The following is a 16,421-nucleotide window of genomic DNA, read 5'->3' as shown; positions in this document are numbered from 1 at the left end:
TTTCTACAAAGACCTAAAGAAGAACATGACCTTACAAGATGCAGACCTTACAGGGCACCTTGCCAACCGGGGAGGCGACACATTCACTGGTCGTATTGTTCTGGACTACGATGCGCAAAGCATATACTGGGGACGAGGTGCTGCACTGACTGGCGTGTTTCGGTCGGTTGCACGCTGAGCTCCGGATTTATGGCAGCAGGTTGTGCTGTAACCCGAAACCTAGACATGTTTAAATGCAGATGTGCGGGCAGTGTCGCTATTGCCCTTGCGGCCCAGCCGCCGCGCCATTGCCATCAACGTCACCCTGCTGCATGACGTCGTACGGTTTAAACAGCTGCTTGAACCTCTCCACCCGCTGGCGCTCCTCCTCGGGACTGGACGAGCATTGCTTCCAGGAAGCCCGCTCCGGAACCCCGGCCAGATCAGCAAGCACCTCGCGGCCCAGAGCCATGGGCCACCGCTCGCCTGAAGTAAGCACGTCGTCAGGCGGCACGGCATTTCAGGACCCGTTCCGCTTCGGGCCTAACCTATTGCAGCAACGCATGCAAAAGGCCGCCAATGGCACATACGCCACGCAGTTGCAACCGACGCTCGTTAAGAATGGGTGCAGCAATTCCCTCGACCAACTGCTGGCGGACCCGCAATCCATCGCAGCACACATCCACACACAAGAAACCAGCGGCTCCAAATCTTCCCTCCCTTTCCCATCCCCTTTCCCAACCCACGTAAACCACGCAAGCAGCCTTCCCTTCCCCCCGTCTCGTAACCCTCCGTCCCTCCCCTCACACCTCGCATCAGCGGCCGCACCAACCGGCAGCCATCCGGTAGCACCGCCATGAAGTACTCCGAGTCCGGGCCGCCAACCGCCTGGTGGAGCTGTCGCCGCAGATCATCGGGTCCCGACCCACGGGTCGGTGGGGGCAGCAGCTCCAGCTTGTAGCCAGCTGCAGCGGCAGCGGCATTGAAGGCCTCTCCTGCGCGCCTGCCTGCCGCAGGCGTCACCCCTAGCACGTTGATGTGACAGTGGTTTCCCCCCTTGTTCCTTAGCGAGAGGTGGCGCTCGAAGGCCACCAGCTCCCGACCCAGGGAAGCGTACATGGAGCGCAGAGCGGAGAGATACCTGGCGGACAGCAGGCAGCAGGGGAGTCGAAACGGGTCCAACAAGGAAAAATGATAGTGCCGAACCCGGATTCAGATAGGAGGGGCTTTACAAGCAAGAAGATATATCGGATGCAAAAAAATGTAGCTGACCAAATGTGAAGTGAATGCCATGTAAAAGAAGGGTGGGTTTAGCAGTAGCAGTTCACATACGGAGGCCCTTCCACGGTTACCGGGGATTACGGGGATTAAGCCCAAACGAATGCAATGGACTCGGGAGCTTGATTGAGGTGGGAGCCGTGCGCGAGGGATGCCCAGGAGGAGAGGCAGGGGTCGGGGCGGTGTCGCTGTCAGGGCGCGGAACCTGGAGGTGGAAAGTAAGCACCTGGTTCCACAACCCCCCAGATCACCTATCTCCTAGAAACCCCGGGCCCTCTTCCAATGGCCAGTGTCTCAAAAGGCACGGGGCCCTCCTCCCCACGGCCCCTCCCCTTCGCCGCGCACCTCTCCATCTCCGCGAAGCACTGAGGTGACAGTCCTACGGATGCCGACATGTGGTCAATGGGCACTATGAGCACGTGCTCCGGAGTGATGGGGCCCTTGTCGACCGCCAGATACACCTGAAGAGAGGGTTCCCGTGTAGCACATGATGGGACATGGGGCTAGCTTGCCGGCAAATGTAGCAAATCTGCGAAGACCTAGGACCTGGGTCTGCTATTGCAGCAGCAACAGCAGCGGCAACACTGCGTCGCTAAAACCAAGTGCATTAGCGATGGAGACCCACACACCCATCTACCCATGCGCACCGACTCACCTCCTCCCCCACACTAGCCACCAATTCCGTGTCTGCGGATGCTGAGCCCAGACAGAACCAACAGCCTTCCACCGGCTTGCCCTCACCACCACCACCGCCGTCACCGCTACCGCCCGCCGCAGCCCCCGGACCGCGTCGGCCTGAGCCCGCGGTGCCTGGAGTTAACACACCGCGTTAGGAAGGTGTCCGCCACAGCAAGCAGCCGGGGGTTCCGCCATCATGGCATAGTGGAGTGTGAAGAGGCGGCAGCAGGCAGGGCTCAGGCAATGAAATCGGTGCTAAGGAGTCAGTTTCTAACCAAAGGCGCGGAAGCAGGAGGGATACATCTTTAAGTTCGTCGGGCTGCTGGGTGGTGAACAACGTGGGAAGCTCAAGGGCCCCCGTCGGCCCCGTGAGAACGAGGACATGCTCCCTTGGGGGGGAGGTGCGCCACCATCATCCACCCTGGGTGCCGCTCGAGCACTTTAGCGTCTTGCGAGTTTTATCACCACATACTAGCTGCCCCAATATTGGTACACGGGAGCACTTGTAGGCTTGCGGCAGTTGCCCACCACCAATATGCTTATCCGTTACCCTCGTCAAGAAGCACACCGGGGGGCCTGCACAGCTGCAGAAGCAACCCCCACACAGCGGAGGGCCTCCAACCGTCCACGTGTCTCCATCCGTGTCCCCGCATCCAACCCACCCATGCATACATTCCAAACCCCCTGGCCCCTTCCAGGGCTCCGCACCCGCTGTGGAGGGCTCCACGAACACCTGTCGGCCGTTGAAGTCGCAGTTGTGCAGCTGCAGCGCCCGCTCCGCCCCCTCACGGGTCTCGAACTGCACGTGTGTGAAGGCCTGGACCCGGCCGTCACGGTTATTGGTGCCCCGCCACACGTTGACAACCTAGCGTGGGATGAACGGGCGTGGAGGCGGCAGTTAGGGGCTGAGATGCGGCGGGCCGAAGCTGGAGCCCAGCCAGGGATTGATTGATTGGTTGATTGATTCAGCTGCCCGGTGAGACGCGACAACTAGGAGTGAAGCACCCGCAAGTACGCAATACTACCTGTACAAGTCCCAGTCAGCCGGCGATACGTTCTTTCCTCCCTCTCTTTCCCTGTCGCACATACACACACAGATGCGGTCTCCCACGCGGTGAATGGCCTTAAACCTGGTATACATACAAACATCGCACACATGTTGGCGCTAGCTCGGGCATGCCCTCAAGCACACCCACCTGTCCCGCCTGCGCAAAGAACCCTGCGATCTCTTCCTCGCCCGCTGCCCAGGGCACATTCTTGACCACCACCGTCTTCCAGGGGTCCCTAGGTACGTCCGGGCGGCCGGCGATGGGCTGCGGCGTGTTGGCTGCCTCGCGCCGCTGCCGCTTGGCCGCTGAGCCGCCACCGGGCTGCTGCCACCGGCTGAACTCACCGCCCGCATTCTGAGAGGAATGGGCAAGCACCAGCAACCAGCAGCAACGAGGTGTGCGACGCAACAGCGGTCAGGGAGGGCGCTATATCCGAGCACCCACATCCAACAGTATCTCCCCGACAGTTCCCTCGACTCACCCGGTAGCCTCTGCGGCTTTGTACATGGCCTTTTGTTATACCTTCGCCACTATCGCGACGCAGCCGTGATGCCACTTTGCGCCGCATCCTGCCGCCGGCACCGCGCCCCATTCTCCCCCCACCCCCACATCCGTTGAGTTCGGTTGGATCTGCTGACCCTTTCTTAACGTCAAATTCCTATTTTTATTATTTTATTTCTTAACGTCAAATTCCTATTTTTTATTTTTTTATTTCTTTGGTCTTATACTGTACCTGAGCTCTCTGCATTCCCCGGGAATCCATACCCACCATCTCCTCCTGCTCCCGCTTAGCCTGCCGCAGCTCAAAGGGCGAGGTCGTGCAGCCCTCAGGTACCACACACAGCGCCTCCGGCTCCATGGCGGCCGCCGGCACCAGGCCAAGCGCGTGAAGCGACTTGGCCTTGGCGGGGTGGCCCATTGGGGCCAGACCCACAAAGCGAGTCACGCGGACGCCGGCACCCAGGTCACGGTGGGAGAAGGGCGGCCGCGCGTAGTGGAGCGCCTCACCTCCGGCGATGTGGTAGCGGGGGCGAGCCAGCGCCACTAGCTCCGAAACCACATTGGAGCCGGAGTTCCCCGGACGGTAGCCTGTGTATGTGTGTGTTGTGTGTATGTGTGTGTTGTGTGTATGTGTGTGAGGGGATGTGCATATAGGGGAACGACGCAGATTTGAGCACCCTATCTGCTCCTACTGCGGGTATTGATAGTGTCGCCCGCACCGGCCCGGTCAACAGCTCGGTACTACCACAGCCCACTCACAAAAGCTCCGGGGCACTTGCAAAAAAAAAAACAAAGAATGAAAGCAAGCACATCCCATACCTCTACGCCTCTGTGCATCCGCACCCGTAATAACCGCACCCGCACCCACCCACCTTCCGGCAAGGGTCCCTGGATGCCGGTGGTAAGGCCCCGCGGCCACTCGCAAGTGAGCAACACGTCGACCTCCCCTTCGAGGGCCTGAAGCTGGGCCTGGTGGTGAGCGGAGGGATGGGGCGTACTACAGCATTTTAATGTTTGCGCAATTACGGTTTGCACAACTTGCTTGGGATGCCCAGTCGCCCCATACGCCGCATCGGGCCGATGGCCATCCATAAGGAGGATAATAGCTGAGGGAACGCAGCTACCCTAGCCTTGCGTGCCGCGCAGCGTTCAAAGTTGCGCGTGCTTGGGTACACGCGAGTGAGGGCGCTTGCCCGCTCGATCCCCAGCAATCGGCCCTGAAGGCGTATGCACTCCAGGAGTGCTCGCCCTGTGCGCGGCGTCCCCGCCACGGCTGGCGCCTCCCCCCATCCCGACCGATCCCCGCAATCCGGGAGAAGTGCTGCAAATCCAACCCGCTTGCCGAGCCGCCAGTTCCTGACGGACTGGTTCCCACGGATTTGTATCTGCCCTCACACTGTATCCCATTGCCATTGCCATGGCTATATGGCAATATTCTCTCTTTCGGCGCGACATTGTGTCCTGCGGTCGCTGGCGCGGTCAGCCATGTGCACGCGCCCCATGCTACGTGCAGCATGTGCCCCTCCCCCCTACTTGCGCGGTAGAGTCCTAGGAGGGTAACCCTTCCTCCGGTAGCCATGAAGGCGGGCGAGAAAGCGGAGAGTGTAGCAGACGTCCCAAACTCTGCTCTCCCAGCTCCCTTCCCCGCCGTGTGTGCCGTGCATCCGTACCTTGAGTAGTGCCACGTCATCCGGCGTGTAGTACGGGCACGAGGCGGTGTCCGCGGACGGCTGCACCTTACCGGTATACACGGGGTGGTTGTAGACCCCGTCCAGGAAAGCCACATTGAGGCCCTTGATGTTGGTCTGAGGACAAGGGTAGGGGGCCAGGAGGCAAATGGAGCGCGGAGAAGGAAGCAGACATGGTTGCAAGCAACTGCTGAGTGGATGGAGAGACGCGGATGCTCGAGAGCCGCAAGTAGCACCGCCTCGGGCTACCGTTACAATGGGTGAAAAGGGTGCAGCGCAGGACAGCGATGTGGGAGTCGTTTGGAGCCACCTGGTCAGGATAATGGGGGTGGAGGACGTGACGGGCAGTGAAGACTAGCCTCTCACCCCATACGCCCTATCCTTAAACACTACACCTACCCTGCATTGCATTCCACGCAGCTACAGGCCTGTCCTGGCGCGGCCTACCGCTGCTGGCCCAATCTGCAAAATAAACCCATATAAACCGTGTATTGCCAAGCACCGCAAATCCGCAGCCCCCAAGATATGCAAGTGCTGCAGCGTCCCCTCCAAAAAACTCCGTAGCCCTCCCCAGCAAACATCCAGCCTATCAGCCGCAGCCACATGCTAGGCTCCCATCCAGCCAACCGAAGCGTCTGCGTGCGAATGGGACACGCATCGCCACCCACCACGCCTGAGCGGCCCAAATACTTCAGAGGTGCTTTGGAAGCGGGCAAAGCCGTGAGGATTGCTGAACTGCCCGCGCCTGATGCGGGCAGGGCACGGGGAAGGGTGGGCGGGTAGCGCGAATGAGGGTCAGCATAGGGCTTAGTAAGGGGCAGGGCACAGCACCGCAGCGATGTGGGGAGTGACAGTTCGAGGGGGGATCGGTGTCGGCAGCAGTCACAGCTCTCTCCAATAAACGTGCATGTGATCTGACTGCAGTGTTGTACGGGGACACTTCCACGGGGACACTTCCCGACGCATATACTCTGTCGCATCCTGCCCCGTTCATCGTTCAATGTTTATTTGTCGAATGAAATTCCTTGATCTGGTGCTACAACCGTTGAAATCAACTGATGTGGGTTTTGGGGTTGTAGTTTTGGTGTTTGCAAGTGGGTGTGTCCTGGCACGGTGCGACCACCGGACGCACGCTACGTACCAAAGCCCCCGATGAAGTAGGTGGGTACGGGGATGCTTCCCTCTCCGGTTACGTACGCAACCAGTGCATCATTAGGCTCTGCGGCGTCATCACCTGGACCTGTTCCGGGCACGCAAAAGTGCCATTAGACACCGGACATTCCGGCGGCGTAACGTGCAAGCCTCGATCAACCTTATACCGAATACAGGTGTTCCCCCACCACTGCGTAAGTAGACAACCTACCGAAAAACTGCCCGGTACAGAGGAGCGCCTCGAAAGGACCATTCTTCTTGTTCGCAGTTTCAACTTTCTTAAACAATCCAGGAAGGTCAGCTTCAACAGCCCCCGAAAAAAGTACCTTAACCGCCGTCATAATTTTGCATGTGCAGTTGAGGTCTTGGGGGTTAATTGCAAAGCCAAATGCAACCTCAGCTAGGTTCACGCATAATCAGATACCGTCCGTGGGTATATCCTTACAATAGCGAAGCTGGGCAGATGGGCGTTAAGCTGCGCTCCAGAGCCAGTACGACATCAAAACTCGACTCCTCAGCTTCGCAAACAGCTCTGCGGCACATATGCATACGGTCATAACAAACGACGTTTTCAAATCTAGCTACGATGTCACCGCGCCCATGTTTGCACAGAGGTGTTGACCCTTGCAATTCCCAAGTTATGAAGTAGTGACGGTGAGTTCCTGACCATCAAGCTGGAGCTGGAATAGTTGAAATTTACGCAATATATTCCTTTATCGCAAGGCAAATGACTGCATCTTATCGCCTTCCTGCTGGGTCAACCTGTAGCTCACGAAGATGAGCTAGCCCAAGCCCTGATTAGTGATAGTTCGGGTTTACAAAAGTTCTATTTTATAACATGTGTATAACGTTGAACCCTTCGTCACAATTATGATGCAGAGCGAGTTCAGTCGTCGCTCAGTTCGTTGCCAGTTGCGGCGACAGCAAAATGAGGGTCAGCGAAGCGGCGCAGCAGGGCCGTCCCAAGGGCGCCGAGCGGCTTCATATTGCTTTCCATCGCCTGTTCACAGATTATGACAATGGCTCTGGGATAAGTAGCACCGGTGGGTGCCCTGGTCATCGGGGCCCTAGAAATCCGCACGTCACAGACGCAACGCCTATAACCCTTACGTTCGGTATTTTACGCAGATCATTGGGAAGTTTCAAGCCGCTATATGCTTGCGGCAGGTTCATCGCGCGCTTCTCCGCAGCCTCCGAAGGCCCCCAATTCCTTACGACGCAGTGTTCAGGGACCGAGCTCACATGAGCGCGTCGCAGCGCAGGCGGATCCTTTCGTCAGTCCATGTCGGGCAGACAGAAAAACATCTTCCGGAGCCAAATCGCCATCTAGGCCGCATAGCGTTAGCTATGCGAACCGACACATGAACCGCCCCGTCTACACAGCGGCGGGCACTTCCGCGCAGGCAGTTCCATTCACGCCATCCTTGGCCAAGTCCTCCACTTTAGGAATGCGAGCATCCGCTTCAGTATCGCCGTCTCGGCAGCGCAGGGCGCAGCAACGGCGTCAGCAGCCCCAGCATCAGGCAACGAAAGCTGTCAGCGCTAAGCCTTCCCCCATAAAGTGAGTTTGCCGAACGACAACAAGTGAAAGTGCCAGCTATGACCTTCCTATTCGGCAGTTCTTCATTCTTGAACCAGTACAGCCCACCGGGTACTCTTGCCGTACCCGCGACGTTCGTGTATCATAGCCAGTGGCACACATGGACACATACATCGTTGCACGCTGAACAAGTACATGATCCCGCCGTTGCTTGCGGACAAGCGATCCTAAGCCTATGCACAAAAAACATGTACCCGCGATTCCCCACATTTGCATCTCACGCTAATGCTGTCGCCCTACCCATCCACCGCAGGGGAACACCCGTTGGCAACACCACATCCGCTGTCATCTCGGCGCTTGCCATGGATGCCGCATTGCCCGACCTGGACGCCACCGCCAGGGCGCTCCTGGAATCCATCATGGGTAACTGCTCTTCCTCCTGTCCATCACCATCCCTGGAGTATATGGGCCCCTCGTCCGTCAACCCCGGAAAGACGCCCGCGTCGGCGCTGGCTCGTTCCCCGCTCGGACCCACAGCGAGGATTTCCGCCTCGGCTTCCCCTCACACCGTGGCCGGAGATAGCGTCAAAACGGCATCGCTGACGCAGCATCATCATCAGCGTGCGCAGGCCTTGCGACAGCAGTATCACCAGCAACAAGCGCTTGGCAGTGGGCCGTATGCCGCAGCCATGGGAGGCGCGGAAGCGGTTCCCATGGCCGCCAATGGTGGCCACGAGGGCTGCAGGCCCCGCAACTCAAGAGCATACTCGCAGTCACCGCCGCTAGCATATCATCATCAGCAACAACGGTACCCGCATTCGCAGCCATGGCTGCAGTCCTCTAAGCCGTGTCATGACATGCCCACGCAACTTGAGGCCCAAGCTCAGGCTCAGTTTGGCACCGGCGCGGCCCCTAGCTGCTGGATGGAAGGCACGGGTGGTGCGGCCGCCCTCAAGGTCAAGACACCGACCTCGCAGTCGACTCATGCGGAGCACTTCAATTCGCTACCACCGCAGCTGCAGGAGCTGCTGCGCCCGCCGACACAGCCCCAGCAGCCGGGCCCACAGTTCGGTTTGTCCATGCCTTCGGAGAACTCGTTTCTCACGAGCGGCGAGCTGGGGGCGGACGCGAAGGCGCATCCTGGCGAGGAGTCTCTGCAAGGTAAGTCCCAGCCTCTCCCCATTTTAGGCTAAGACCTCCTTAACCGCGTGTCTAGTCCTGTGGAAGGCGGGAAAGGTGGGAAGCCGATAAAGACGTATAAACAGCACACGGCTTTCCGAATGGCTTAAAAGGTGCGGCCGCCAATCCCTCTCCTAGCGCCCTTTCGTTCGTCCCTTTTCAACCAGCTCAGCGCTGGATTAGCAACACCATACCTGCTCCTCCGTCCCCGCAGCTCGCACCAGCCGCCTGCTGCAGTGTCCCAGCGATAGTTCGCCTGCTCGCCGGCCGCTCGGCAGCCTCAGCGCCATTAACATCCAGCAGTCCGCCACGGCAGCGGCGGCCGCTGTGGCCGCCAGTGGCGGCACCACCATCGGCGCCGGCACCGCGCCCGCGTCCCCCGGCAGTCGCACCCTCGTCAAGCGGCTGTGTCGTTCACACGCCGCAGGTAGCATGTCCTCTAAGCTCCTTAAGTCCCCGAAAGACGATTCGCGGCGGCCCATGACCTACGCCGAACTGCAAAGTGAGCCGTGCCTCGCGCGTGCGAAATAAGTCTCTGCTACGCAACCTGAAAAGATCTCGTTTACATACTGCTGCCTTTTGAGATGCTGCATCCGCTAGACAGCTGCCCGGCTTTTTCCCATCTCGGTGCGGACGTGGCAGATTGCACGCTTCGCGTAACAACTGCCGCTGTTCACGCCCGCTCCTGCCGCTGTTCGCTTTCCTGCCTCGCGCCTGCCCGCAGGCGCGTCAAAGGTGCACCAGAACATCAACATCACCAACAGCAATGACCAAACCTCTTCGCTGCAGCAGCACAACGAGCAGGAGCCCCTACAAGGGCTGCAGGCGTCGCTGTCGCCAACTTTTGCGGCTGCCCTCGGCCGCAAAACCCAAGGCGGCGGCCCCGGCAAAGCCACCGCCACAGCTGCGGCGAACAGCACGGACGACCGGGGTGACGCACTTGTTGACCAGGACAATGCCGCGGCCAAGGCTGAGGACGTCTGCCCATCGGGGCCCGATTGCGCGAAGGCGGACAGGCTGTCCTCGTCTTCGGCGTCCGGGCCTGCGCGCGTGACTCCTTTCGGTCACAACAGCCCTGGGCGTTTCAACGTTGCCGCCAGCCTCGTACTTCCAGAGACCATAACAGAGCGGGGCTCCACCTCAGCGATTTCAGACTCCAAGACGCCAACCGACCTACAGCAACCACTGGTGCAGCCGCTGCAGAAGGAGGTAGAAACAGAGGAGCCAGGGATAGCAGGCGCTGCGTTTGGCGATGCAGCACATACCCCGGACCAGCCAAAGACAACCCCTAGGCGTGGCGGCGGATTCTTTGGCGGCCTGTTTGCTTGCTTTGGGAAGAAAGCGAGCGGCTCTGAGAATGTCAAGATCAGCAGCAGATCGCAACCACCGCCGCCGCCTCCGTCAGCGCGGGCCAGGGGGTGGCCCGCGGCAGAACCCGTCGCTGCTCCCAGCGACGCGCAGCCGGCGCGGCCTAAATCCGAAGCCACTGGGCCAGTGGAGGCTGCAGTTGCACAATTGCTGCCGCCGGCGACGCCACCACTGGGGCCGAAATTGGATGCTCTTGAGGCCGCGGAGCCGCAACAGATCGGCATATCATTGCAGACCGACGACGCAACCATCATCCCTCCTGCACCGACGGCAACTGTCGCGGCTGTTGCAGCTGCGTTGTGCATGTCTCCGACATCGGCAGCAGCACACGTGGGTGCCGACAGCCGACTACTAATGCTCCTGGAGGCCGAGCTGGCGCGGCTAGAGCCTACGGCGTCCGCAGGAGGGACGCCGTCAGGCGGCAGCCCTGCCAACCGTGCCACCAATTCTGGTGCGCGTGGCAGCCCAAAGGGCATCCTTCAAAGTGCTCAGCAGCAGCGATCACCACTGGCGGGAGGCGTGTCTGACGGTACGTCGCATGCGTCCGCCGTTAATCGCGATGGACAGCAGCAGGGAAACCCACAAGCCACATCGCCGGCGCCAGTCCAGGCTTTGAAATCCAAGAGCGCGGCGTTGTCGGGCTTCGGCAGCCCCGACGCGCTGGCCAGCGCCACCCGCAAACCCCGCGGTCCTGTGGATCAACACCACCTGCGCTATGAGGACGGCGACTCGGTGCTCCGCGGCAGCGTTGACTTCCGCGCCTCCACCGCTGCCGTTGCCACCACCTCTTTCTCTTCAGCCGTGCCAACTTCCCGGCCACGGGCTGTCTCCGCCTTGACGGCAACCGGCTGCTCAGCGCCACGCGGTCCCCGCCAGCCACCGCATGTGTCCATGGATGCGGCCGCTGCCGTAGGCACAAGCGGAGGCGGCCGGCGCAATGGTGACGACAGGAGCAGCAATGGTGCAGCCCGCCATGCTTTCCTGGAGCCCCCGGAGTTGAGCAGCTGTGGTGCATCGGCGACGGATACACCCTCGCCACCGCAACGGCAGCAGTGTAGTTCCGGATTGGACCCCGGCCCGTCGACGCAGACACAGACGCCACCGGGCTCCAATCAGCATGGGAATCTCCAGGGCCTGGTCATGCAGCATCTGGTCAGTGGTGATGCAGGTGCGCCCAACTCCGGGAAAGGCACGCCTGATGGCGCAACCGCCGTTCCTGGACTACGGTTGTCTGGGCTGAATGCGTCAATTACGTCCAGCATACAACAGGCGCCACGCAGCAGCCGCAAGCGCAGCCGCGCAACGCACGCGAGCTTTGGCGGCGGTGCATTGTCGCAGCTGGACGCGCGGAAGCTCGCGGCTATGCCCCTCGAAGAGATGCTCGAGCGGATCCAGGCCGCTATCGTGGCGGAGGACCTGGCAGCAGGTCGCACAATCCAGCAAGATGGCACTAGCATTGGATTGTCGGATGGCGGCGCGATCCTGCCGATGCCGCCAGTGGTGGCTAAGGCGCGGTTGGGCCAGCTTCGGCGGCGCAAGTCCACCGCCGGGGGCCGTGTGGGGGGTGCCGGGCTCCACAGCGGCGGCGGCGGCGGTGGCAACCCATCGCGTGGAGGACGCAGCAGCGACGGAGGCACGCGAGGCGGCGCTACAGGTGTTGGCGTGCAGGCGACGTTAATGAAGGCTGCCGCGGTGGCGGCAGGTGCCGGCCGCCGCCGCCGGCGCGTTAAAAATCGTTCGCCAACAGCTGCACGCAGGAGACAAATGCAGGCGCAGAACGCCATCCCACCGACAATGTCATTCACGTACGTTTATGGCAATCAGCCGTTAGCACCGGTTTCGCCTAACGGCCGCAAGAGCGACGGCGCCGGAACCTATGGCCAGCCCGTATGGCGCCACGGTGGCCGTGCGCTTGCATTCAGCGGGTTCGGCTTTGCCGGCAGCACTTCTGGCGCCACCACCTCTCCTCGCTCCAGCTGCTATGACCCTACCTTTACGCGGGCGCCACCGTACAAGAAGCCTCCTATGAGCACACCCGGTGCACCGTCATCGTCGTCAGTACCACTAGGCTTCGGAGCTACCACCTTTCACGGCCCCGGCACTGGTGGCGGCGCTGGCGGCAGCCCGCCTCGACTGCGTCCGTCTGCACCGTCGGCGCCTACACCGCTTATGATTGCCGTTACCAAGAGCCCGATGCTGTCTAAGACGCCGAGCAGTGGAAACGCCAACGTGCGCACCTCCCAGAAGGCCCTTGACGGTGATGATGCCACGGCGTTACGTTCCGCGTTGCTGACATCATCCAGCGGTCCCAAGGGTGCAATGTTAGTAGCAAGCACCGCTGGCGCCCCCAAGAAACCCAACGCCGCTGCGCCCGTCACCAGCTCCCTGAACATCTCGGACCTGTTATCGCGTTACAATATCCACAGCCTAGCCATGTCGGCTGGTGGCGCACTGCAGGCGGCCTCATCTGGGAATCGGTTGGATGCAGGCCGTGGTTCGCCAGCCGTCTTTGGGCATGTGAAAAGCTTCCCAGGCAGCCAACAGCAACAGCGGCAGCAACTGGATCGGGACAGCGACTGTGCTGCCTGTCGCGGCGCCACCACGGGAGGTGGCCTTCAAACGGCGTCACCTGCAGCCGCCACGGCCGCAGAGCCCATGTGTTCACCGCCTCAATCCGCCGAGGGATCTGAGAGGACGACGCCAGTGACCAGGCGGTCACATGAGGGGCTCGCCGAGGATGATGGCTTGCTCGGCGGGGACGACTCAGTCACAAACAAGCCGCGGATTGCGTCGGTCAGCCTGACGGAGCTTTTCCAGCAAGCGTCGGGACTGGAAAAGGACCGCCGGTCGTTGTTAGGCTGCGGTAGTGGCAGGGGCAGCACTGGCGGCAACCACGTCCCAGAGGCCACCGAAGAGGAGATGGCGGACATGGTGACGGCTGCTCCGGAGCGGGCCCCTCTCGACACCATTGCAGAAACATTATCAGCATCACAGGCTCCTCCAGTCGCTGCCGCTGCTACGATTTCTTCTAGCTCTAGCATCGTTAGCTCACCCAGCATTCTACGCAGGTACGAGCAGCGCACGTCGAAGGTTGCAGCTTTGCAGCGTCCTTTAGTCGGCACCAGTCCTTCCGGCGGCGGCTTTGAAGAGCAGTCGTCAGAGTCGGCACGTGGCCCCGCGGGGTATCTGGAATTGCTCCAAGTTTACGGTCAGGCCAGTAGCGCACGTGCTGTGGCTCTGCCGCATTACGCAATGCCGATCATGTCCAGGGCAACGAGCGCTGGCGGCGGCGGCGGCAGGACGTCGTTGACAGCAGAAACTACCAGTGTTGAGAGTCCCGCTCGTTCGCCGGTAGGCCGGCCGTCAGCGCTCAGCGCCGGAGGACGGTCGTCGCAGGTGATGGGCAGCTACGCCCAGATAGCAGTCCTGCGCTCCCTTACCTCGGGCGCCTCCCGCATCATAAGCACCATAGCCGGGAAGGCACCGCAGCAGCCAGCAGGGCTACCGGTTCCTAATGACGTCGCCAAAGCCCCAGCGACCGCTCGAATGTTTCACGGAATCGCCCTCCCAGATGCAGCCAGCGCCACTGGCAGCCCGACCTTTGGGTTGCCGGAGACGCTGCCTTCCCCCAGCACCTCCAGCGTAGTGGCCCAGATGCCAAGCGCTATGAACACATCTGACTCCGATGGCTTGACGTCCACGGCGGCTGTGCGCAGCTGTGGTGTACGGCAGCTCGAGGATACTGCCGACAGCGGGGTGGCCGGCTCTAGGCAGTCACAGCGCAGGCTGAAGGCAGTGACTGGTGCCAGTGCCGGTGACGTAATGGCACGTGGCGGCTCTGGCCGCCTGGAGCAAATACCCCGCGGAGAGGAGGCGGCAGATGGGGAGGAAGTGGTCACGGCCCCTGCTGCCGGCACCGGCAGCGAACTATTAACAGATCAGAGCGAACAGGAGGTAGCAGCGAAAGTCGCGGAGGAGGAGGTGATAATGGCCAATGACAGCGGCGAATCCGGTAGCCTGGCGCCAGAGCAGTACGAGGGGATGAAGGCAACGAAGCACGCCGAGGAGGTTGAGGTGGTCACGGTCCTTTCTGGCACATCTAGCGACCTGACACAAGGCCAGAGCGATCAGGACGCAGCAGCTCAGGTCGCAGGGTGCAAGATGGTGACGGTCCATGGCGCCTGTAGCTCCTGCAGCTCGCTGCCAGGTCCAGTCGAACACGAGGCAAGGGTCAGTGAGGCAGAGAGGGCTGCTGAGGGTATGAAAGAGGAGGCGGAAGGGAGAGAGGACAGCAGGGCTACGGCAGATACAAACCTGCTCAAAGCAGCTGCGGGGTCACAGCCTATCTCTGGAACGGAAATGGCGGCTGTGCCGCCAACTTCACTGCAACTTGAGCAGCAGGTGGCTGGTCGGGTCTCGCCGCTGCAGCTGGAGCTGCCCTCCACACCTCGGTCGTCTGACTCACCCTTTGCGGATTGGCGGTGCGTGCCCTTGGAAGCGTACGATGCGGCGCTCGAAGGTTACGACAGCTTCTTGGTCGCACCTACAACGTCAGGCGGAAAGCACATGAATGAGTAGTTTTGAAAGTTTTCGCATGCCGCGCTAATGCACTGAATTCGAGGATTTCCCGTACATGGCGGCACTTGGGGACAGCCAGAGGGTACATGTGCCCATAGTAGTAAATTGCGGGTAAAGAGGGGCCGGGCTGTTGGCAAATGAGCAACGGCTAAGGTATGGACCAGTTTGAGGAGCCATTTTACCATAGACCGGGGGCCCACAGTCGGGCAGCAAAATGGCGATCATCCCCGCCACGTAACATGCACTTGAAAAGCAGGTGCCGGAGCGGAAACGCTTGTATGACGTTGCGTATATCGGTCAGTTGAGAATGTACAGGTAGAGCGCTGGAAAAGCGTGAGTGTGCTTGTGCATGCCGAGTAGGTCCACAGTGTCAAAGCCAGTGCATCATCATCCTGCTATTGCTGCCATTGCGGGCGTATGACCATCGACTGAGCACGCAATAACCAGGATAAATGTCTTGGACGTGAATAGGGCATTTGGTTTAGCGGCTTAGTCTTGAGTAGGCAAGATCAACAACCCCCTTGTGAAGGGAAGAGCCTGCACAACGTCGTGAACGCTCAGGTCACATGTGGGCCTTGGTTTTGGGAGGCCCCTGGACCATAGCAGATGCCCAATGGTTAACGCGCCCCTAGGGCACTGTACGTGAATAAATCATGTAGTACCCATGCATCATTACTAGATGGCGGTTGGGGAAGACCAGCATGTATGAGGCTTAATAAGTAGGGTTCAGCTGCCGGAGAATTGAACCTAACACGCATGACGCGATCCAAGAGATGATACGATTCGTAGGCAAGCGGTATGGTGGCGTAGCTTGTCTTACAGGACCGCATATTCCTGATAAGGCGTCCAGGTCAGGGGTTACACCAGCGTACATACCAGCGTGTGTAAAAGCTGCCTAATCCGTCACACGATGGGTGCGATGCCGACCCCCTGTTCATCGCTTTCCACAGAATCAATAGTAACAATGTTGTAATGCTTTGCACTAGACAGCAACGTCTCAACCCCGCAGTATATTTTCGCTTTTCACAAAGTGCACGAGGCGTTTGTGAAGCGGCCCTCGACTTCAGTCACCGCCAATCTATCAGGCGGGATCTAACACCCGTCATTCACCACAAAACAGTGGGAATCTCCAGAAAATGGAAAATTAACAAAAAGATTATACGCGAAGCTAACGACTAAGGGGACTGTCCCAGGACACTGTCCGACATTCTTTCGCGCCCAAGACTTCGTAAGTGCTCTGTGCGTGCCCATACACATAAGTCGTCGTACGGGGAAGTGCCACCGGAAACGCAGAGCACGGTGGCTACTGTGAAGAGTCGCTAAAACCACTCACGTTACGGAGAGTTGCCTCCATGTCCTGACAGTACTGTGCCCTCAATGGACGAGCGCGCGCTCGAAAGTAATAGTCAGGCAGCAGGCAAAATCAGTATC

The 16,421-nt window shown here is 60.1% G+C and overlaps 2 protein-coding genes across 2 annotated transcripts; one reads left to right on the top strand and one right to left on the bottom strand.

The window, feature by feature from the left end:
* Positions 1 to 256: 256 nt before the first annotated feature.
* Positions 257 to 6,666, bottom strand: VOLCADRAFT_98560 (uncharacterized protein; the record flags this gene model as incomplete). The annotated part of the gene is made up of 11 exons (XM_002957391.1): positions 257 to 465; positions 789 to 1,120; positions 1,603 to 1,718; positions 1,913 to 2,067; positions 2,644 to 2,800; positions 3,132 to 3,338; positions 3,754 to 4,073; positions 4,358 to 4,454; positions 5,156 to 5,290; positions 5,842 to 5,918; positions 6,537 to 6,666. The coding sequence occupies 11 exons, from the start codon at positions 6,664 to 6,666 to the stop codon at positions 257 to 259; spliced, it is 1,935 nt and encodes a 644-aa protein (XP_002957437.1).
* A 587-nt stretch (positions 6,667 to 7,253) lies between these two features.
* VOLCADRAFT_98559 (uncharacterized protein) lies at positions 7,254 to 14,990 on the top strand (the record flags this gene model as incomplete). The annotated part of the gene is made up of 5 exons (XM_002957432.1): positions 7,254 to 7,368; positions 7,709 to 7,886; positions 8,179 to 9,026; positions 9,259 to 9,546; positions 9,769 to 14,990. 5 exons carry the CDS (start codon positions 7,254 to 7,256, stop codon positions 14,988 to 14,990), a joined length of 6,651 nt encoding a protein of 2,216 aa, XP_002957478.1.
* Positions 14,991 to 16,421: the final 1,431 nt, after the last annotated feature.

This window comes from Volvox carteri (genome assembly GCF_000143455.1).
Source record: "Volvox carteri f. nagariensis unplaced genomic scaffold VOLCAscaffold_73, whole genome shotgun sequence".
NCBI classification, from domain to species: Eukaryota; Viridiplantae; Chlorophyta; class Chlorophyceae; order Chlamydomonadales; family Volvocaceae; genus Volvox; species Volvox carteri.
This window is presented reverse-complemented; position numbering and strand designations above follow the sequence as displayed.